Here is a 24484-nt window from a genome sequence, read left to right on the forward strand (position 1 = left end):
ACAAAACAAAGTTCTTCAGGAAAGCTGAACAGCTTTTTCTCCTGTGATGGGACAAAGAAAAGGCAACCTGTGCCAAAACAAACTCAAGATAGTTTTACCTTGCTATTGTCACAGGATCCTACTACCAATTTGAGGCCCCTTGGAAGGGGTATCCCTCCGAGTTTTATCTGGAAATCTTTTGTTATGAATTTTCCTTTGCCAGTGAGGGGTTCTAGAATCTCTTTTAGCAAAGTAGATAGCTTTTGTTCGATAATTTCTATGGTACCTTAGAACTGTAGAGAGAAGCATCTGATGGCAATCTTTCATTGTCTTCCCTTGTTCCTGCAATGTCTTGAAAAGGCTAGCAGCATTTGAGCCAAATAGAGGGTTGTTATCCAAGGGGGTGCCTAAATTTTAGACTTGGTCAGGAATAGGTTTGTCTCTCAGCCAGGCATGCCACCTGATAACAGATCCAGTAGCAGCCACCCTGGAAAGAGGCATCCACAGCATTATAGCTGTAGTAAGTACTATGCTTAGTTATTTAGGAAGTCTGGGCCACTAGAGATTGCATGTGCTGTTTTGATTCAGGTGTCTGGGGCTCCATGATGGTCTTACTTAAGGACTGGCGGGCAGAGCGTAATTAATCATTTGAGCTTGACACATCAATGACTTCAAAAGCCATAGTGGTGGAAGATTGCACTTTCTTACCCCACATATCCATTGCTTGACTGCCCTTGTCATAGGGGAGAACATTAGTTTTTGGAAGCAGCTTGGAAGGTTTGTCCAAGGCCAGGGCTGCCATGGGGCTTTTGTGTAGGTAAGTTCATCTGGAACTTTTTAGAATCTGTCTAGCCTTTTTGGAACGGGGTGTTGAGAATCAGGTGTAGATGAGTTGGCTTAAAATGTGCCCAGATAAGCTTCTAGCACTGAGGGAGCTGTTGTAGGTGCAGTAGTGTCCATCTCTAATAAGTTGTATCTCTTTTTCACTTCTGTTACCTGTTTAGATTGCCATTCAGAATGCATCATCATGCTTTGCAAAATTTCTCCAAAGGAAGCATCTTGCAAGGAGGAACCAGAGAGAGGGAGTCTCCCTCATCAGAGGATATATATGTACAGGGGAATGTAACTGGGAAGAGTAGTTGACAGAATAATCAGAATCCACCTCTGGTTCCTCATCAGAGGGGGAAGAATCCAAAGCCTGTTTCTGTGGTGTGGTCTAAGAAGGCTGGGCCACAAAGGAAGGAGGTTGCAGGGGCATTATTGCCTTGAATAACCACTGACGATGCAAGGCAAATCTTCTCTGGGTCTTTTAATTTTTTTCTTGGGTGGGAGTTCAACATCCAGGCCTTCCACCATGGTGGACCAAGCGTTTTAAGCATTGGGTCTCGAGGAAGGGTTTGAGTGGAGAGCCTAGACCAGAGAGTTTGAGACAAATGACTGACAGATGGGTTTTGTAGTTGTTCGGAGCCTAGACAGAACAGACATTTAGTGTGCAAGTCTTTGTATTGAATTTACCTACCACACTCACCTCTTTGCTGATATCTAATAACAGTTAAAATGCAATCAAAAGTTTAGAAAGGAAGGATCCCCAATGGGAGCACTTATCTGAATCCGACAAGCAAGCTGTAGGACCAAAAGATAACAGTCCATCAGATGCAACGTTCTGCATTCGGGCTGGCAGCAAGTTAGTCTGAGGATCTCTCAAGTGTACATCTGATTACATACCCATATTCGAACAAGCTGAGGTCATCATCCAGATGTACACCCTTGCGAAGATTAAGCTTCAGTACCCCGGCTGGATGTCAGCGAACTACAATTCGTCTGTTATGAATACTGCAACAGTGATTTCAGTCAGGACATATTTTCATTCTTGAGAGTGCACACGTTCAGAACATGTTGAATGCTGAATGGTAAGGATAATGTAAAGCCAACCATAGGCCCCATCAAGGAGGGTACTTTTCGTAGATCAGCTGATCTGGTAAGGGCAGGTCTAACCCAACCCCAAAGAGTCTAGCATTAAGTCATGAACATGTATGCTGTTGACAAATGCTCTTCTTTTCGGGTATTCCTAGAACAGTTCCTGACGCACTGTATAAAGGCAGCTATTAATATTTGCTCTCTTGTAGGTCTTAGAGAGTAATATTTTGCAGAATTTAACAGGAACTTATTTCATTCTCATAGAAAAGGTAACTCATTTCATCATGTACTTTTAACCTTTAAAGTAAAGCTGATGAAAGTGGGGACCCCAGATTGCCTTGTGAAACTTGGCGTTCACCTCTTTGTTGATTTAGCTTGGAAACAAAATTGACTTTAACTTAATGATGATTGATGCTGCTGTTATTGTATGATGAAGCTTACTGTGGTAATTATGCCTTAAAAAAGACTGGTTGCAGTTACTATTTTAGGTTCTGTAATAGCATCAAGAAACACAGCGCAGAGTTTTTTTTTTAACTTTGATGCAGTGATCATTTGCACTTACTGTCTGAATAAGGATCACTTGCTTTTTAGTTTTACCTTGGTTGTGCTAGTTGTATTGCTTTTTGCAGGTTGTGGAGATAGAAATAAATTGTACTGAGTCCTGGTGAGTTATACAGTGGAAAATAAAGTGCAGTGCAATCAGTGAGAGTGTGATTATTGCTTTTTCCATATCTCAGAGAACTATTTCTAAACGTTCTTTTCGACTTTTGTCATAATAGGTGGATTCACTTGGACTGCGGCAAGATCACAAGAACTGGAGAAACTTCTCAGTTAAAGGAATACATTTGTACAGTTTGTAAACCATCAAAACTGGACCTCACACAGCCATGTTCTACAAACCAATCTTCTGAACTAGCCCTGGAACCTGAAACAGGTGCGTGAAATATACAGATAAAGCAAGGTACATGTACAGCTAAGTCCTTTGAAGATTTGGTGCTGTAAGGGTAGAATTAGAAGTTTTAAACTCCACAAGGATCCCCCCATATCACCAGTATGGTGATTTTTATCTGTTTTAAGGACCTGAGAGCACCATGAGTCAGCTCATTCATTCATTCATTCCCCTTACCAAGTGGTGGTGTCCTGCAGCTACTTTGTACAGAGTTTGGGGTTTGGGTCTCCCTTTGTCATGAAAAAATTGCTTCTCACTTTCTCACTTATGTGATCATTGTTAGGAGTAAGAGCTTTGTTCCCAAAAACCTTTGTGTCCCTTATCCAGAAACACTGTGTAATTCTGTCCGGGTGCAGACATAGCTAAAGAATGCCTTGTGGTTGTCCTTGGCCTGGGAGGCCAAATTAACCTCAAGTGTGGCTTTGGTGCACTTATTGTGCTCTGAGTTTTTTGTTTAGTTTGAGAGTGCTTTTATCCTGCTGAATGCTGCACCTCCTACTTTTTGCCATGATTTTCTTCCTTCTGTTATACAGCCTATTGATGTTGTGATTCCACCAGGGTGGCTTGGTTTTTGAGTTAGTTCAGCACTTCTTCCTGGTGGGTACAGCTGCCTCTCTGCAGCTGTTAACATGCTTGTATAGGGTTTCTGTGAACAGCTCTCCATAGGCAGCAGTGTTCTAAGTGTTTATGGGGGCTTGATATTTTGACAGGTTAGGACTTAATATTAGGAAGTCAGCCTTAGATTAGTTCCCAAACATTGATAGGTTAGCTGGGGTGCCAGGTATTATTTTTACTTCAAAGGAGACCATTTTGTGGTCTGACCTTACAGGAGCAGACATTACACTAGGGGTTGCGCAACACTCTTCCATATTGGTGAGGACCAGATTCAGTACGGTTGCACCCCTTGTTGGCATATTGACAGTGTGGTCCAGGGAATTCATGTTTACAGAATCTAGAAATCTCTGTGCCTGTATGTTTGATGTTGTATGTCATTCCCAGTTAATAGCCCGGAAATATGGTATTGGGATGGATTGTGAGTTTTCCAATAATTTTAAATACATGTTATGGGTTTTCTGGGTCATAGAGGGGGGGGGCCTATAGCTTGCAAGGAAGTGGTATTGGATTTTGCCTGTGGTGATTTGAATGCTGGGAAGCTAAGTGCATTGTCCTGTTTGACCAGCCTTGAGGTATATTTATTTTTGATGTAAAACAAGACACCTCATCCTTTAGTCACTGTCTGTGTAGTAGTTAGTCTAAATGTGTGGAAGGCATTATAACCTTGCACTGTTGGTGTGCTCTCCACAGCTTTAAACCATGCCTCAGTGACTGCACAGACATCAACATTCTCTAGGGTGAACAGAGCTTCTAGGAAGTGGTCGGGGAAGAAGCAATGTTGCTATTTAGAGGTAGCAAACCCAAGGAAATTATCTATTAATGCAGTTTATACTAATTTAGTTCGTGCACATTGATTGACCACTTTATTCACATTTATTTTAGTCATACATCTATAACTGTTATGAGTGAAGAGTTGTGGCTGTTATAGTTAATTGAATGCTTCCAACAAATAAGGCAGCCATATTTTGACATTACTTGTGAAACTCAGATTGTCAAGGGCATCCAGATGTTTTCCATGACATAAGCTTTGAAGAGGTTGAGAAATATAGTACCAGCCTAGCTGCCTTCATCTTTGTGGCACCAAATAACTTTTAGAGCTTGGTTTTGGAAATGATTCTAAAAGGCTTAGACTAGCAGTGGGACTCCTTTCCCCAGGTTTAAAGGATTCCTGTATATCCTCAAAATCGGTTTGTCCTGTTCCATTCTGTTCTGAACCCAGTGGTGTCTTAGGGGGTGATAGAAACCAAACAGGGACATGCTTTTATTTGAGAATTTTTCTGGTACCAAAGAAAGAAAAATCTTGGAGACCTTCTTTTCAACTGTCACATCAAAATTCCAAAGTTCAAGCTTTCTCTGCAGTTCTTGTTGACCCTCATTCCAGTTTTATATCAACTTTGGATTTAAAAGATGCTTACTATCATTTTCTTATTGCCATCAGTTTTGGGCACATTTTGCATTTCTCTGCATCTGCTGTCTTGCCTTTTTGGTTATCTACAGCTCCAAGAGTGTTTACAAAATATCTGTGTCTTGTGATGGCCTATTGCAACTGGCAGGGCAATCGCATTCCCTTATTTAAATGATTGCTTGAGTTTTGGAAATTCATTTACAGCTTGTCAAGAATCCCTGGCTTGGATGGTAAGGCTGTTTCTCAGCCTTGGATTTCAAGTCAACAGGGAAAAGTCGTCCGTCATTCCTTCTCACAAGATAGTGTTTTTGGGTATTGCCTTGTCAAGATGCTTACGATAGCATTTCTTCCTCAAGACAAGGTGTTTACATGGGAAGCAAAAACTTCAATATTTGAAGATGTACATAGTTTTGTGTGTTGTTGTTAAGTTGATAGGTTTTTGGCGGGGCTTAGGGTTTTTTTTTTGGGTGGGGGGGGTTCTTCTGTTTGAGGGCTTTCAAAAAAAAAAACAAAAAGTTATGTAAGATGTGACATAGGTGTAAATGGATATGACGATAAATGTATAAAAGACCAACCTGCCAAACACTACATGCATATAACTTAAAAGTTGGAACTAGACAGTTAACAAAAAGCAGTTATACATAAAAGATAGTAATAATTATATGAGAAAATTATATTTTCTGTAATGTCTTTAAGTCTGAATGGTCTTACAGACAAATATAAAAAAGAAAGAGTAGTGAACTATATTAAAATGTATAGTACAAATAACTATGCTACAGGAGACACAGCTGGAAAGAACTGAATATGTGAATTTGATAAAGAAAGGTTTTCAGGGTGGTTATTCAGCGGAATATCTGTGGCAGAGGAAAAGGGAAGTACTTGTATTGCAAGAGGAGCTCCATTAGTGATAGAAGAGGGAAAAAAATAATAATGGAAGATGCATAGTACTAAGAGGCTACTGGCTAGGGAAGAGGGTTACACTGGCTTGCATTTAAATTCCATCTAAAACTGCTATAGTGGAGCTTAAGAAAATTCTGTGAGAAGTAATCAGCTTTCAGCAAGGAATATTACTGGAATTTGGTTGTTTGCAACAGTGAAGATGTGTCTGGGGGGCCTAGAAGGGAAAATATAACAAAGGAGGGTAGAATTTTGAAAACATTTATGAAAGTGTTTGGCATGGAAGATGTGAATTCGGTTCTAGGAGTTCGGAGTGAGTTTACATATTATTCACAGAGATACAAAAACTGGGCCAGACTAGATGAGGCTCAATTACTAACAGGATAGGAGGAGATGAGATAAAAGTGGTTATGTGTAACCAATCTACAGGAATGTCCCCAGGAATAGATGGTATTCCTGTGGAAGTTTGGAAACTAGGAGGGGAAAAAAGCTGATTAAGATCTGGAAGGTTTTGTTTGAGTATTTTAAGAGGAGGAGAAGTATCAGCATTCTGGAAGAAGGCGGTGGTAATGGTAGTACCTAAAGAGGGTAAAGATCCATCAGATCCAGCTTCATACAGACCCATTTCAATACTAAACCATGATTATAAAGTGTTTGTCTATAATGGCTAAAAGAATGGCAAAAGTGATACCAACAATAGATGTGGATCAGTGTGGTTTTGTGGAGGGGGAACACATTTGACAATATTAACAGAACTTTGATCCAGAGGGAAGCAGAATGTAAGAAAATGCCATTTGTACTGGTGGGTCTTGATGCAGAGAAAGCTGACAGAGTAGACTGGGACTTCATGAGCAGGGCAATGGAAGCATTTGCTTTCCTGATACAATTGTAAGGTTGATTAGAAGTATATATGAGGGATTGGAGGTGAAAATTAAAGTGGGTGGGGTTCTCTCTGATAACTTCTGCTTGAGCAGAGGAACCAGGCAAGGTTGTCTGCTTTCCCTTTGTTGTTTGCATTATATTTAGAACCTTTGGCAAAGAAAATAAGGGACTCAGTAATTAAAAAATATAATTGGTATGGTAGTTAAGAAAAGCTGGCTGTATTTGCAGATGATATTATTTTACACATGGCAGAACCAGAAAGGGACATTACAGTGTTGTGGGACATTTTAAGATGGTTTCACATCTTCTCAGGATACAAAATGAATGAAGCTAAAACAAAGGCAATAGCAGTAAATTATGTACCCACACACAAATTGGTCCAACAATGTCCATATTTATGGGGACATGATAAAATGAAGTATTTAGGAGTATGGATTAGAAATGATTCTGTTGTGGCAGCTAAGGATATGTAGGAAGAGACTAAACAGAAGATAATACAAACATTGAGAAACTGGAAGCTTTATTATATGGATGGCAGATACTAAGATACAAGCCATTAAAATGTTTTTAGTTCCTTTAGTGTTATACACAGGTCAGGCATATTTTTATCAACCAGAGGAAAAGCTACGGATAGCAATTAAAAAGGAGTTAAAGGATTTTGTCTGGGAGGGGAAGATGGCAAGAGTCAAGTGGGATAAGCTGATTCTTCCAGTAGAGCAAGGTGGAGTAGGATTACCCAATTTGAGGGGGTATTTTAGAGCAACACAGTTAAGGCTCTTGTACATAGCTCAAGCAGAAAACTGTAATTCAAGGTGGAAGGGAATGATGATGATACAGAGAGAAGAGGTTGAGATTTTGAATGCAGACTGTTAAGGAAAACAAAAATTATACAGATTATTATATTCATAAAATACCAGGCAGTATTCTAAGAACTAAACCAGCACGCAAATGGAAAAAAGAGATTCTGACAATAGGGATGACAGTGGTTAGGGATACAGATAATAGGCAAGCAAGGGCTGGAATTGGAGAAAACTGGCAAAGGAGACAAGGTATTGGGAGCAAATAAATAGAAAAGGAAAGGTAATGGAATTGGAAGAGGCCAAGAATTTATTTGGACTACAGGTTAGAGAATGTTTTCCCTACCAAGGATTGATGTCTGAGTATAGGCAAAGAGAAATATGGGGGTCCTAAATGAAAGACCAGCACTGGAAGAGTTTTTAATTGAATCTAGAACAGAAGCTGCCATTAAAAACAGAATAATTAGTGAAGCATATAAAATGTTGCATGGTAATTCTAAGAATCAAACAGAGGAGCTTAGAAGGGATTGGGAAGAGAGATCAGAGAAGCAATTCACAAAGAGACAATGTAGGGACGTATGTATATCTCCCAAATATGCAGCAAAGTCTAGAAGATTTAGCATCTTTGCCTGGAAGTGTTTACATAGTTATTTTTATACCCCAAGTAGACTCCAAAGAATTTTTTCCTCAGGTGGATAGCAAATGTTGGAGGTGTGACAGGCAAGAAAGAGGTGGCGTGGGAACATATTTTTTGGGAGTGTAATGAGCTGGCAGACTTTAGAGATTTCCTGTAGACCGCTCTGTCGGAGATGCTGGGTGAGCAGATTGGATTGACTGGGGAGACGATTTTTTTGAGCTATGATACAGAATCGGAATTGCCTAGACATAGTAAAGCCTTGCTGAGTCTAACTATGGTAGCTGCCAAAAAACAGTTACTGGAAAATGGAAATCAAAGTCTAGACCAACTGTACTGAAAGTAGTGAATATAGTAAGAGAGAGAAAACAACTGAAATTGATATCTTTAGAAAAGGGAAAGAGCAAACTACATAGGAAAAATGTGAATTGTGGGAACGATATATACAGAGAAGGAACGAGGTTTAAGAGGCAGGATTTGAATTAGCCATGTAATGCTTAACTGACAATGACTGGATAGATTAGAAGTGATGTATAATGTTTGCAATTACAGTGGTGTCATTTCATTTATATAAATGTAAGATCCATCCATCCTCAACCCCTTTTTCCATTTTGCATATGAGGTCACGGTGTCACATCAGCAGTGACAGTCATCTCGAGCCAAGGTTTACACCACCGGGTGGCTAGCCCTGCCATGGTAGTTCATTCATACCATTCACTCGCATACACTTTCTCACCTATGGCCAATTTAGTGTCCAGTCCACCTACTACATGTCTTTGGAATGTGGGAGGAAACCGGAGCACCTGGAGGAAACTCTTGTGACCGCAGGGAGGACATGCAGACTACACACAGAAAGCACTCCAGCCGAGAATCGAACCAGAGAACCTCTTGCTGTGAGGCGACAGTTCTAACTGCTGCACCACCGCAACCACCCTATGTAGTGTAAGATTGCCTGTGTCATATGTGATAATTTAATAAATGTGTTTGTTGAAAAAAAAAAAGACAAGGTGGATACCAGGGAAAATTTGATATTTTCACACCAGGTTCAGGCATCTTCCAGAGAATGTGTCAGAATTTTAGGTTTGATGGCCTCCACTGTTCTCATAATTCCCTTAGCCAGACATAGCATGAGAAAGATTTGATGGTTTGTGAAGTCAGTTTGGGCTTATCACCAGTAACCTCTTTCATTTCAAAAAAAACTGTGACATTTACCTCAGCAAGTGGATCTTCTGACTCACAACAAGGAAGGGATTGTGCATCCCAAACTACAGACTCTCAAACTCTCAGCCTGGATAATTCCACAAAATACTACTCTGAGCTCACCCTAAGCAGACCAGTTCAAGGCTTTCTCAAAGAAGATAGAAGACCAAGTACTAGGAAGTCATACTCAGCAAAGTGAAAAAGATTCTCCATTTGGTGTCACCCGCACAACCTCAATCCTAAATCAGCCAAAATTTCTGCCATTTTAGATTACCTGGCTACCTTGGTGGACAGAGGCCTGTCCTTTTCTCCCATTAAGATTTATGCGTCTTCCATTTCAGCCCATATTCCTTCTCTTTCTCCTGTCTTTTCCCACCCTCTGATGAAACGATTCCATAGGGGAGTAGTCCACCTCCCAGGAGACAGCCCACACCTCCATGGGGCCTCAGTTTTCTTCTAGAAAAACTGACTCTACCCCTCTTTTTACTGGCAGCTTTTGCTGATTTAAAATTTCTAACCTGGAAGACTGCCCTTTTACTGTCACCTAGAAAGGTCTGTGAGCCATAAGTTCTCATGGCAGTAGAACCATTTCTTATATTCTAGAGTATCACTCAGGACTAATCCATCCTTTATGCCCAAGGTGGTCACAGACACATCCTTGAATCAAGCCATACACTTGCCCACTTTCTTCCCTAAGCCACAGAACAGGAGGGAAAGAATCCTTCACTCCTTGGAAGTGCACAGACAACTTCGCTACTATCTTGACAGAACTACATTTTTCACAAAATCAGACCAACTCTTTGTGCCCTTTGCCACTGGCTGTGAAGGAAAACCAGTCTCCAAACAGACCATCTCCAAGTGGATCTCCCACTGTATTTTTTTTGTTGCAGTCGTCATTGGCAAGAAGCTTCCTGAAAGTGTAAGGACTCACTCTACAAGGGCCACTTCTACCTCTGCTTTCTTTCTGAAAGGAGGCCTACCAAAGACATTTTGGAAGCTGCTGCCTTGTCTGCTGTGCATATCTTTACCAAACACTACCACTTATCAGCCATTCCAAGTCTAGAGCAGGATTTGCCACTGCCATCTTGCAAGACATCCTCTCTTTTCCATAATTTACCTTCCATCCTCATCTCAACTTTGGGAATCATCCCACAAGTCAGGACTGCAACAGTGAAACACGAGGAACATAGTACAGTTGTGTGCCCTTACCATAAATGTAGATGTCTGAGTGTATTCACTGTTGCAGTCTTCTTTCCCTCCCTCCTTCCCCCTTTTTACCTACAGTAGTAGTCTGCTTCTAATTTATTTTCTGCACTATTCAGAGGGCTCCCTGGGTGTTTGCCCTGCAGGCCCCTTTTTCTACCTTTGTTCCTTGCTTATGCATCATCCTGGGGGCTGTTACCTTCCAAGGGGCAAGAAAAAACTGATGCAATGGCTTCGGCTGGCTCTCTTTATACCCAAGCATACTGATATCAGGGAAGGACGTCTTCTAGCCTTAGGAGGAGGTAGATTTTTACTCTGGTAGTCAGGCCAGCCAAGGGCTTCCACAGCAGGAAATAACACAGGCCAGGACTGTAACAGTGAAATACACTTGAAACATCTACATTTATGGTAAATGTACACAACTGTACTTTTTTCTTTGTTTGCAATCCAGGCATTGTAATTGGTAGTCTATAACTAAATTTATTTACATTGATCATTTCTTGGACCCTTTTCTAAGTTTTTCACTCTGGTAGAGCTCAAATCAACCTGTTGATCACTATTTAGCCATCTTAGGCACCCCTTCTACTTTACTTCTGAGTTTTGATCACAGATGGGTGGATTGGTTTCAGCTCAGCATGGACATTTGCCTTATTTTGTTTCCTTTCTACAACTTATCTGTCTTGTATTCCGCATATGTCTGTGCATCAGATTACTTCCGATCACTGCACGATCAGTGCAGAAAATGCTTTTCTTGCTGCCGCCATTAGTCTCTCCCCCTGTCATCACTTTTTTGCTGGTTCCCATGCTGTTTTCAGTTATGCTCGTTTTGCAAGAGAATAGAACAGTGTACTGCAGAACAACATAGTTTTCAGGCAGTGTTCTCCTTAACCCTATACATATATTAAGTGCAGTTCCTCAGGAGAAGTGACATCTTCCTGCTTTTGTGCTACCTATGCAGGCTGCAGAGAATAAATTAGGTTGGTTTGTATTTTAATCATATTGCTGTCTCTCAGCTTTCTTATAGTCATGAGACTGAGGAAAAGTCACTTACACCTTTAATTCTCTGTCTGTTAATGTTTCCTTAGGTGGTGCCATTTAGCTTTTGAGATATTACTATTATTGTGACTTTTCATTAATTCATCCAGGTATCCGTTTAAAACAATCAAGCCATCTGCTGTCCCACCTGTAGTGGACCCATACATGGATTTTATAACACCATTTCACATATCCCTGAAATTGTGTGTTTGCGCGCGCGTGCATGCATGTGTGTGTGTAATACATGTATGTATATATGGGTCTACTCTGATTCACTGAAAACTCATTTCACTGAATTTCAATTCACCCTCAAAAAATCGGTGAAAACTCAAATCACTGAAAACTCGTTTCACTGAATGTAAGCACTGTTGGGCAAATAAAACGTATATGCCCTTTTCCCCACTGTAGTGCGATCCTGGAGTTAGTATATATAGTTGGGAGTGGGGTGGGGGGATAGCCCCCCACATTGGGCGACAACATAAAAGGACTAGTTTTTCATTTTTGTGCCAGAGACCTACACCCTCTGGGCTGGCTCAGCTTTTTATGGAGAGGGATGTTTCTGTATGCATTCCTCCCCTTCCTTTCATTCCAAAATTCCTACTAAAGGTACAGCAGGACAGACCAAAAATCTTGATGGGTCACCCCATTACTCCTGCATTTAGCTAAGGGCAATCACCACAAGTTACCCAACAGAGTGGACCTACCCACACAACATAGGAACCCTCATCCACCCTCACCAGTCAACCATGCAGATGACGTTGTGGTTGATAGGGCTTTGATTCCATTCGGACACCTTTTTTCTGAGGACATGCTTAAGGTACTACAGGAGGCCAGGAAACCCAGTACTAGAAAATCTTACTTATTCAGTGGAAAAAAATTTTCATTTTGGTGTCTCTCACGTAACCTGGACCCACTAAGAGTGGACGGTCCCAATGTTCTCTCACCTGTTTGAATTGTTGGATGCTGGTCTTATTCTTCAGTGAAAGTACACATCAGCTGTCTCTGCTTGTCTGCTTCTCTCACCCCCCTTGGCTTCCAAATTTGAGGTCAAACTATTCCTGAAAAGTGTCCTTCACATGAGACCTCCCAGGAAACCAGTTCCGACCCCCTGGGATCTTAACTTTGTGTTGGAAAAACTGATCTTAGCTCCTTTTGAGCCACCAGCTTCTGCCTCTCTAAAATACTGTTCCTGGAAAACAATATTGCTGTTGGCAATCACCCCTGCCATAAGGGTTTCTGAACTCCAGGCCCTTATGGCCTCCCCTTCTTTCTTGGTGTTCCACAAGGACAGGGTATCTCCGCACCAATCTCTCCTTTATGCCTAAAGCGGTAAATGAGTTGTCCTTCAGCTGAGCTATTCACCTTCCTACCTTTTTCCCTTCACTTCAAAACTCTGCAGAAAGAGTTCTGCATAGTCTGTATGTGCACAGACAGCTAAGATTTTACCTAGACAAAACCAAGAGTATTATGAAATAAGACCAGTTTGTTTCCTTTCACCCTAGAGCTTCCTGTCTCAAAACATAGTATTTCCAGCTGGATTTCTAAGTTTACCTTCTGCTAAGAATATCACAGAAAGAGCCTCTCTTCTTCCGTCAAGCCACACCGCCTGAGCTATTGCCTCCTCGGGTGCCTTCTTCAAAGGGTTGGACACCAGTTTCATTCTGGAGGCAGCTACTTAGTCATCAGTCTACATCTTCACCAACCATTACAAATTGGACATCTCCAAATCCAGGGCAGGTTTTGCTAGGGCCATTCTCCAAGGCTTCCTGGAAAACTGTTGTGCTCCTACCTCCTCCTCCTCCTTCTACTCATGAGCTTTTGCATTCTCCCTCATGTAGAGAATACTGCAACAGGAGAATAGGACATAAATTAGTTGCGTAAAAGCTTACCATAACCTTAGATGTCCTTCTCTTCTCAGTTGCAGCATTCTATCCATCCCTCTGGACTTGTTCTTCCTTGGGTGTACTTAGCCTACATAGCTATTTTTCAAGCATTCTCCCTGGGGCACTCAGTTCTGAGGATGATACATGCGTACATCGCATTTATGGCCTGTGTCCAGTGGCAGCCTACATGCGACGTACCACACACCCTAGGCACTAAGTCTTTTGTATACTGGCTGACGGATCGCTTAGCAGGCAGTCTACCTAATGTCAAGAATGCCACAACTGAGAAGAGAAGGACATCTATCATTATGGTAAGATTTTACATAACTAATCTTTCTTCCCATATTTCTGATTCAGACTCAGTGGAGAGCACAGTTTCTGATTCTGCCTGTGGGGGGGAGGGGGGGGGGTTCTCTTAGACTATTGTTGAGTGTGTTTTTAGTGGGAGAATACTGAGGTTTCTCAGTCTCTTAGAATATACTATGAATTGTTACTGCAGAATTTTCCAGACCCAATATTAACTCTTTCTGTTCTTTCTTTTTTAGAGAATGTGTACATTATTTTCTGCAGTTTTCCTAATAGTCAGCCAACTACCCCTAAAAAAGGCAGGTAGGATGTATAAAGTTCCTCAGTCACTGCATCTGGAATACATAGTGAATGAACACTCAAATATTTTGTAACTTTTAAATTTTTATACTCTATTCAAAAACCTGACCCAGCAGCTATAGTATTAGTTGATCCCACTGCTGCTAAGCACTTAGTCAATGCCAATCCTACTCTTTCTGATAAGGATGGGAAACTTATCAGGTAACTACTCATTGTTTGTAGTGAGTGTATAACTTCTTCCAGTGCTATGTCCACTGGTACTTTGAGGAGGTTGCATGACATTCTCATTCTCAGAACCTACTAGATGATGTTAAAAATGAGATTCTAAATTCTCACTTGGATAGAAATTTAGTGCTTGGCCCTTATGCTGTAGAGGTGATCAAAAAGTGTGACGAAAGAGGCAGGCTGATCCAGGGGAATCATTTTTTTTTCATTTTTCAGCCCTCCTTTTTCAAATTGTCCATGGGATTTTATTTCTCCCTGTCCAATTTTGGCAAAAAAAAAAAGAATAAACAATCTCAACAGAATTCAGGTAAGCAGGCATTTAAGAAGTCGTAAGGGGGGTTTAAATATAAGTCTCTAACCTCCAGAAGCCAAGGCTAGTCCAAAAAGTGTGAATGACTATTCAAGAGACCTTGTGACCCCCTCCAATCCTAACCCCTTTTTTCTTCCAGAAAGTCTGTTTTCCTCTTGGCAGCAGATTGTTTCCAAAACGTGTTCTGAAAGTCATTCATCAAGATTACAGGTGGCAGTGGGAGGAATTGCCTCCTTTCCAGTGGGTCATTCCTCTTCCTCTAGGTCAGACTTTTTTGCTTCCTCCTGTTCTAAATCACATGCTGTCCCAAGTGGGGAAGAGTTTTTTATTCAAGGATATTCATAGTGTCAAAGAAATAAAATGCTTGGAGACCAGTTCTGAATCCATCTTTCCGAAACTTGTTTGTGATGATGCCCAAATTCAAAGTAATGTTACTTCACAGCCCGTTATCTCTTTTCTCAAGTTTCCTGGTAACACTAGACTTAAACAATGCTTATTACATTTCTATTCATCCGGACCTCAGGCATTCCTTAAGGTTTTTGTGTTTCTGGATCACATTATCAGTTCTCTGCCTCACCCTTTGGACTACCCACTGCACAGATTGTTCACAGAGTGGCTGATTCCAGTTATAGTTCATTGCAGACTACAGGGTATCCACATTTTTTCTTACATAGACAACTTGCTTATTTTTTAGTCTTTTTCACAAGTGCCAGGAATCTCTCCGTCTTGGGTGAGAGATCTCTTACACAAGCTGGGATTCCAAGAAAACATTGAAAGTCTTTCTTGGTTCCATCACACAGGGTTGTGTTCCTGAGATGTCAATTGTACACCTCAGTTCAAAAAGGTTTTCTTCCATGGGAAAAATAGATCTTTATTTAGATCCGTTTCTAAGGTTTTCCCCTCAGACTTTGGTCACTGTGAAGGATTACCTCAAGATTTTGGGATATGCTTATGATAACCCTAGTATTACTCCATATGAGAAAGATACAGTGGTATCTGAAATCTCTTTGGTTCCAGCATTTGAACCCTTCATCTTTTCATATCCCAGTGCTGGGGTTTGTCAGAAGAGAAAAGCAGTCATTCATCACAGGCACTTCATACTTTGCTTGTGAAGCAGTTTCAGGAGGGACAAAAGTGCAGGGGGTGTGGAACACCAAGGGCAGATGCAAGCAAATAATTATCAAGGAGTTGGTTGTCCTGATCAGGGCATTCACTTTCTGAACCATCTTTGGTCCCTGGGACCTATTTAAGTGATAGTAGACAGTGCCACAATCATATGATACATCAACAAGCAGAGGAGAACTAGGTCATACCCCTTTTGCAGACGAGCCATGTTAGCTTTGGATATAGCTTCACAGCACAGTTTCACTCTGCATACATCCTACATTCCGTCAGAGCAAAATTTTGTGGCATACAAGTTGACTAGAAACTAGACCATGGGTCTTCTAAGATTTGATCCTTCTATGAGGAGTTCCTCAAGTAGACCAGTTTGCCTCCTCTCTGAACAATCAGCTGGCAAAATTCTGTTCCTGGACTCTGTGCAAGAAGGCCTGGAATACAGATGCCTTTTTTTTTTTGACTGGAATGCTCTTGTATGCATTTCCACCCTTTACACTAATATCCAGTATACTTCTGAAGGTTCAGAGGGAATCCCTCAAGATCTTTAAGATCATTAATGGTCTCTCTAAGACCAAGAGCACTGCATCAGTGGGCCTAGACTGTATCCCAGGATGCCTTCTAAATAGCATAAAACATGATCTATCAGGCCGTCTGGAATTACTATTTAACTGTAGCCTCCAAACAGGCTTTGTGCCTCATGAATGGAGAATAGCAACAGTCATCCCTCTGCACAAAGGTGAGCTTTCTACAGACCCTGGAAGCTATAGACCCATAAGTCTCACTAGTATCATATGCAAAGCCATGGAAAGAATTATCAGGGAATTGACCAATAGTGACATAAGAAACCTCCAGACACTGGACCCAAACCAGTTTGGTTTCAGCAAGGGCAGGTCATGCCTTCTCAGCCTGGTTGACGTTTTTGAGAAGGTCACCAAAGCAATGGATGGAGGGCAGAATGGTTCACATTGCCTACCTTGACATGGCCTAGGCATTTTGCACAATACCCCACTCGGGCATTGTTGACAAACTTAAGAGGTTAGGTACAAACCTTTGTCACCCAGTGGATCGCCAGCTTGCTTACAGACCGAGCCCAGGAAGTTTGAATTGAAGAGTCCACCTCTACAGAGAGGCCAGTCACAAGCGGATTCTCTCAGGGATCGGTTCCGGGGCTGTTGCCATTTGGCATTTACTTCTCTGAAGTCAAGGCCAATGTCATTGGCCTCTGGCAGACTAAATTTGAATTGCCACCAACACAAATGTTCTCCAGGAAGGGCTGACGCAGACAAACAACTGGTGTCAGAGCCATGGACTAAAATTATTGCCAAGAATTATGTAATAGTATATTTTGGGAAGTCATCCACCCCAGGTAACTATCATATTGACAGCACACCCCTAAGAGTTGACCCAGTAGTCAGGGACTTGGGGACACGCATAGCCAGTAATCTGGCCTTTTACAATCACATGTCTGCAGTAGTGAGGAAATCATTCTATGTTGTGCAACTTATAAACAATGTTATGGCATCTAGGTCCAAGGATGTCATTGTTCCTTGTATTCAGCATGCATTTGAATATCATTGAGTACAGTGCCATCTTTGGTATGTACCTAACTAGGCATATCCAACAATTGGAACGTCCACAGAGATTCCTCACGGAAAGAATACAGGGTGTAAGTAACATGCTTTATGGAAACCACCTCAGGGCCCTATCCCTGTATTCTGTCTCCCTACAGGCTGTTGAGGGGAGATCTATGTTTGGCATAAAGGCATTGTCAAACCCCACTCTGATGGACCCTCTTGCATATTCACAAAACAAATGGCATCAGAATTATTTGATTACTTCTTGTAAGCTCTAAATAAGCTACTAATTACTACAGCACTCAACCTTCCTCATTACCTAGAGGAAAACAGTTTTGGTACTTACTTTCCTCACTTGCTTAGAGAAAAACAGCTCTTGTACTCACTTTCCTCACTTATCTAGAGGAAAATAGTTTTTTATTCAAGCATGTCCAAGGGTCAGCTTCCCAGTGTTCTCTGTTGTCTATCTGATGAATCTGGGCATCTTGGGGCAATGTAGAAATTGCCTCATGTACACAGACAACCCTCTCCTCCTACCACCCAACACTACATCCTGTGAGAGATGCACTTGTTTAGCCAAACTGGAGGTAAAGCTCTCTCCAACCAAGACTGAAGTTGACAGTCAAGAGGAGAACGTAAACACTTGCACCACATCACACTCATCACATAATCTCACTAAATCTCCACCTCCAAAATCCACACATAGAAACACAAAAGCATTTGCGGAGGCTCTCAGTAATAATCTGCTCAAGCAAGAGAGACCTCCAAAGCAGAAATGCAAGCAACCTCCACCCCCCAACACAACCCAAATGACACAGCCTGCAGACTCAGTGTGCCACTCAACCACAGCCAATAAGGCAAAACAACATACCCAGCACATTAGTCATAGGTGACTATAGTCAGGCACACTGATGTCCCACTCACCAGGCTAAACAAGGAGAAGGTTATTGTCAGCTGCCTGTCTGGTGCCAGGATTCGCCACATAACCCACGCACTCAGGTCACTCCACAACAAGTACAAATATGACTCTGTCATTGTCCATGTTGGTTTGAATGACCTGAGATGACCTCCCTGGACTACATGAAGAGAGACATGGAAGAGCTCTCCGATCTTGTAGCCCAGGCAGGTATGGCCCTAGCCCTGAGTAGCATTCTGCCATCACCCAGAATGATGCCTCAGTACAAGGACAAAATGATTGACTTCAACAATTGGCTAAGCTTCTGGTGTCATTCTAAAGGGGTCCAGTATCTGTCTGCCTGGGATGACATGGTCGACAGACCACGATTCTTTGCTAGAGATGGCCTGCACCTGTCACCCCTGGGATTCTGGATACTGGTTAACGTTCTTGCCGCCCCTATAGTGCCTTTTTTAGGCAAGGTTCAAATGACAAATTCACCACCGTAACAGGAACAGGCAAGCAAAAACTGAGGGTGATACTACTCAATGCTAGAAGTCTAAATCTCAGAATGGACTCGCTCAAGGCACTCCTTAAAATGGAGAACACTGATATCTGTGCAGTGACTGAGACCTGGTTCAAGGCTCCAGAGAGCACCCCTGCACTACCAGGCTATAACTCATGCCACACTTTTCGGCCATGTAACCTGGACCAGAACACCAAAGGCGGAAGTGTGTCCATATTCATTAAGGATATCCACACCTCCAGGCTAGTTGCTCAGCTTAATGCATCCGAGGTTATCCAAGTACAACTAACTCTGGGCAAAACTGCAATCCAAATTGTAGCTTGCTACAGATCCCCCACCATGCCCCAGGATTCCCACTCCTCTTTTTATGATGTACTGGAAAATATTAGGGTTCAACCAAACACCCTAATAATGGGCGATTTCAACTACCCCACCATTAACAGAGAAAACTACGCTTTCTGGAATTCATAAACTCCAATGCCCTGGATCAACTTATCCACACCCCCACCAGGGGCAACAATATCCTAGATCTAGTCATTACCAACATGAGTGATCAGTGTTCCACACCTGAAGTCAACACCTCCTTGGTCCGATCCGACCATAAGCTAATCACCCTAGATGTCCACATCCTGCCCCCACCCCCCATTAAGGAAACCATGGTAAAACATTTCTCCAAAGCCATCTTCATGCTTCTTAAGACAGAAGTGGTGAACTTCATGACAGCCATGCAGATGGACAATATGGTTACGACTACTGAATCCTACACAATTGCACTTTATAAGCACGTACACAAGTTCATGGATCGTGCTATCCTCCATAAAAAAAGGAAGCCAATCTGGTGGTCCCCTGCCATAAACAAATTGTACAACAGAAGGAAGAAACTGTTGCAAAAGAGAGTAAAATCCCATGAGTGTAGGAGCTTCCTGGTCAGCTTCAGTAAGAAGCTGCGATCTCTGATAAAATCCTCCAAAGCTAGTTACAAAAACAAAATCGCCACTGATTTTAAAGACGACCACAAAGCATTCTATAGCTATGTCAAGAATCTCAATGTTCAGATCTGCTCTGAGTTACAGCACAATGGCACTAAATATACAGACCCAACTGATATTGCCAATATCCTGGCAGATAGGTTCAGTGCTAACCTTACCCCCTCTCACCCCCCTAAAAGGCCAATCTCTATACTGGAAGACTGCAGAGTTCCTGTAATCACAGCTGCACAGGTAAAAACCACACTCTCCAAAGCCAAGAACACAGCATCCATGGGACCAGACAACATTCCAGGCTGCGTTCAACACGAATTACAGAACAAACTGGCACCCCACCTAAGTACCATGTTCAATCATAGCCTCACCTCAGGCTTTATGACCGCTGAATGGCGCGCAGTGACGGTTATCCCACTCCACAAGCGGGGAGCCACCACGGACCCCGGGAACTACTGCCCCTTTAGCCTGACGAGCCTGGTCTGCAAGGCCATGGAACGTATCATCATGGAACTTATAAACAAAGACATTGGTAATCTCCAAACTCTGGACCCCACCCAGTTTGGGTTTGTAAAAGGCAGATCATGTCTCCTAAACCTGATAGACTTCTTAGAAGCAGTCACCAAAGCCGTAGACGAGGGTAAGATGGTTCACACAGCCTATCTAGATCTTGCCCAAGGCTTCAACACCATCCCCCACTCTGGAATTATAGATAAACTCACTAAACTAGGTATAAATCCCTATGTCACAAGATGGGTTGCCAACTGGCTCACTGACAGAACCCACACTGTGAAAGTAGCAGACTCCAAATCTGACTTTAGACCAGTGACAAGTGGAGTACCACAGGGTTCAGTCCTGGCTCCTCTCCTGTTTGGTATCTACTTCTTTGAAGTACAGGCTAACACAGAAGGTATTTGTCTAACGAAGTTCGCAGATGACTGCAAACTAGGAGCCATAGTCGAAACTCCTAACGATGTGGACATCCTACAAAAGGGCTTCACTTAGAGGCCTGTTGTCAAAGCCATGGCCTCAAGCTCAGTGCCAAAAAGTGCATTGTCATCCCCTTTGGTAAAAACTCTGTACCCATGAACTACAACATAGGCGGTAGTATACCTAACACCGAAAGTGTGGTAAGAGAACTTGGGACACAGGTGGACAGTAGTCTCTCCTTTGATAATCACATTGCCACAGTAGTCAGGAAATCCTTCTACGTGGCACACCTCATCACAAAAGATTTCTTATCCAGAAAAAAAGAGGTCATTGTTCCCTTCTACTCATCACTCATCAGACCCATTATAGAGTACAATGCCCCTTTTGGTATGCACCTCACAAGACATCTACAACAACTGGAAAGGTCGCAGAAATACCTCACAAAGGATTACTGGCCTCAAACAGATGCCCTACGCAGACCGTCTCAAAAAACTCCAGCTTTACTCTGTCGCATATCACCTGCTCAGAGGGGATCTCTGCCTGGCATACAAAGCTATGTCAAACCCAGAGCTGTTGGACATGCTCCACTTAAAGAAATCCCAATCCCGCCGAGCTACACACTCTAGGGACCTAAATCTTGTCACCACAATAAACAGAACATGCCGGAGGGATAGAGTCCTGTCCCAGAGACTTCCCATACTCTGGAATAAACTACCCATCTATATCAAACAAAGCTCCTCATTAGCACTCTTAGAGAAAAATTTTGATTATTGGATGGGAAATAGGAAATTCACCCCGGGCATCACTTCTGTGGCTCTGCTCGACAGTGGCACAAGAAAATAATTTTCTTGGTTGGCAAAACCAGGATACCTTTTTGGCTGGGCTTGTGTAGGCCCTAGGGCCAATAGCCTAGTAACTACCTATGAACCCCTTCTATATCACTGTTGCAGTATTCCTTACTAAAGGGATCCCCTGTCAAGGGTAGCCCGATGTCTGGCCAGTATGCCAAAGCCTTGTTTTTTAAAAGGATGTCTTATATCACACACATCTCCCCGCTCATGGCATAGAGCATAAAAGTGACATACAGATGTAAATACCTCAGAACGTCTTTGCCGTCAGTCCAAATACCATCTTTGATCTGAATGCTCCTTTGATGTTCTTCATATTTAACTGTTGCAGTCATCACCCATGGGTTATCCCTGCTGTGGTAGCCCTCAGCCAGCCCGAATACCAGAGTCAGTGTTTTTTGCATCTGCTGCCATTGCCTGTACTCTTGACGTCAGGTCATCAGTGCTATAAAGCAAGGCAGCCGAGGTCATTACATCAGTCTTTCTTGCCGTGGACCCCATAGCAGAAGCGGTTCGCACGAGTGCAGGTCGGTTGCTACTAGAAGTTGAATTCAGCTGAAAATGTCTAAAGCTAAGTACCCCATTGGGGGTCCTTTTTTCTTGCACTAACCAATGTCAGAAAAAGTTAACAATTGTCTCACCTGTGGAAAGCAGATCCCACACCGAGACTTCTATTCTTACTGCGTCAGTTGTTTAGGCCCAAACCATGATGTCCCTCATTGCAGGTCCCGTGCCCTATTTAATGCAAGAACCATTTGCCGTAGAGCTCTTTTTGTAGACAGTTATTTTCATGTTCCGTCAGCCAACAATCTGTGGATATTCCGAAAAACCGTGGAGATAAAGATAGAGACAGACCACACAAGGCTAAGCCTTCCAACGATGTTACCACTAAGCAGGTTGTCCGCTCTCCGGAATTCAGTGAGGCGCTTTCACAGCCCTGATACCCGATTTGATATCTACGCAGGCCTCTACCGAGACTCTTTCGGAGTCCGGTATGCCACAGAAATTTTTTTTGTCTTCCAAGCCTTTGGCTGTGTCTGCCTCTGTTGGTTCCTGAACCGCGATGCAGGCACCGGCTTCTGAGGAGGCATTTCTCATTACCGAATCTAGACAAAAACCGACGTCTTCTCATCCGACTACCATTTCTCTCAGACCAACGAATTCTCTCAGGCCTAGAAGCCAGGCCACTCCTAGGAAATCTGCTTCTAGCCACCATCTTGTTGCTGCTCCAGCACCCCAAGCACAAATGCTTAAAATGGTAGAGGGTCTCAACTCCCTTATCCGGGGTAATCAGGCCACAACTTCTAAAAGGAAAAGGCACCCTTCTCCAGAAATTGACACAACAGGATTTTGAGGAATCTGACTATTCAGTTTTTGAAGAGGAACAGCATCCCTTAACTGCTTATGAGGAATCTGATGCAGAGGAATCCATCCCTTCTGCCTCCCCTTCAGAGGACCTTTCGTTTGGGAAAACCTTTCACTCCCTCAGGGAACATTTCCAGTAGGAATCTCAGGACTTCCCACAGTCTAAGCAAAGATTTGGAGAGTTTCTGAACCTGCCCCAGCACAGACCCCTGACCATCCCCCCTATTTAGAAGTGGTGGATGACGTTTTCCATGAATCCAACTTAGCCCCTGACACCCTCCCTCCTCCTCCCAGTAAACCTGACAGGTACTACAGAGTACCAGATTCTCACAAATGTACAGAAATCCTGCTGTAGACCCAGAGGTCATTACACAGGGACCTAAAGGAGCTAAGACTAGTTCTGCCAAGAATCCTCTTCCTTCTGACAAGGACTCCAGAGCTCTGGACAGATGGGGGTAAAAAAGAATACACCTCTGCAACCTTAGCTATCAGAGCACACAATTGTCAGTTCCATATGTTAAAATATCAACAACACACTTTGGAACTATTAAAACAGAAGATTGCTACCTTTCCTGACTGTGCCAGTTCAAAAGAGTTAGCACATTTACTGCACTCTGCTTGTCAAGTGGCCAAACATTCATTACAATGTGGATTTGACAACCTAGAAGCCTCTAGCAGGGCAGCAGTGATGGGATCTGTTATTAGGAGACATGCATGGCTGAAGGAACAAACCTCTCCCTGATCATGTCAAGTCTAAGCTCATTGATGCACCCCTAGATAAGGAGCGCTTGTTTGGGGAAAATGCAGAAGACGTGCTTAAAAAGATGGAAGACAAAGCAAAATCCATGCAAACAGTAAAAGATTTCTTTTAGGTTCAACCTCCCAGGTTCAGCAGGAACTTTCCCTGTAAGCACTGGTCCTTCCCTGCACCTAGCAGACAGTGTCAAGAAAAGCCCCGCTGGGGCAGACCATCCAGGCCCCTATCCCAGGGCCAGCAGAGAAGCAAACAATGGACCACTTCCGTCCCTAAGGCAGGGAGTTCTAAGCCAACCTTCTATGGACAACACTCACAATGACCCCCCCCCCCTTTACTCGTCAAAAACTGGGAGGAGGGCTCTCCCTCTTCAAAGACAATTGGCTTTCTGTAACAAAGGACCAATGGGTCTTAAAGATAATTTTTCAGGGATACAAATTCTCTTTCTGCGAACTCCCGATTCCAAGAGGGTACCCAGACTTACCTCCAAATCAGTTGGCAGAGGCATTGAAACATGTCCAAACTCTCATATCCCAGGGGGCAGTAGAACCTGTCCCCTCAGATCAAATAGGCAAAGGCTTTTATTTCAGATTATTCCTTGTTCCCAGAAAAGAGGGCATGTGGCACTCCATCCTGGATCTATCCATTCTGAGCACCTCCCTGGTGGTCCCCATATTCAAAATGCTAACTTTGCAGCAGCTGCTGCCTATGCTAACAAAAAATTCCTGGCTAGTGACCCTAGACCTAAAAGATGCCTACCTCCACATCCCCATCAGAGAATTGTGCAGGAAATTCCTGTGCTTCAGAGCAGGATCACAACACTTTCAGTTCTCTGCACTGCCCTTTAGCTTATCTACTGCACCCTGAGTATTCACCAAATGCTTGACCCTGGCCATAGCATTCTGCAGACAGAGAAGTATACAGATTTACCCTTACCTGGACGATTGTCACATTCA

General features: G+C 42.7%; 1 protein-coding gene across 1 annotated transcript in view; it reads left to right on the top strand.

The window, feature by feature from the left end:
* KMT2C (lysine methyltransferase 2C) overlaps nt 1–24484 on the top strand; it is a gene marked incomplete in the record, with an annotated part of 4117755 nt that overhangs the window by 1023446 nt on the left and 3069825 nt on the right. Inside the window, 1 exon segment of the mRNA XM_044066891.1 lies at nt 2676–2830. Coding sequence (XP_043922826.1) covers nt 2676–2830 — 155 coding nt within the window.

Source organism: Protopterus annectens, chromosome 3.part1 (assembly GCF_019279795.1).
Source record: "Protopterus annectens isolate FY-2018-M chromosome 3.part1, PAN1.0, whole genome shotgun sequence".
Classification (NCBI taxonomy): domain Eukaryota; kingdom Metazoa; phylum Chordata; order Ceratodontiformes; family Protopteridae; genus Protopterus; species Protopterus annectens.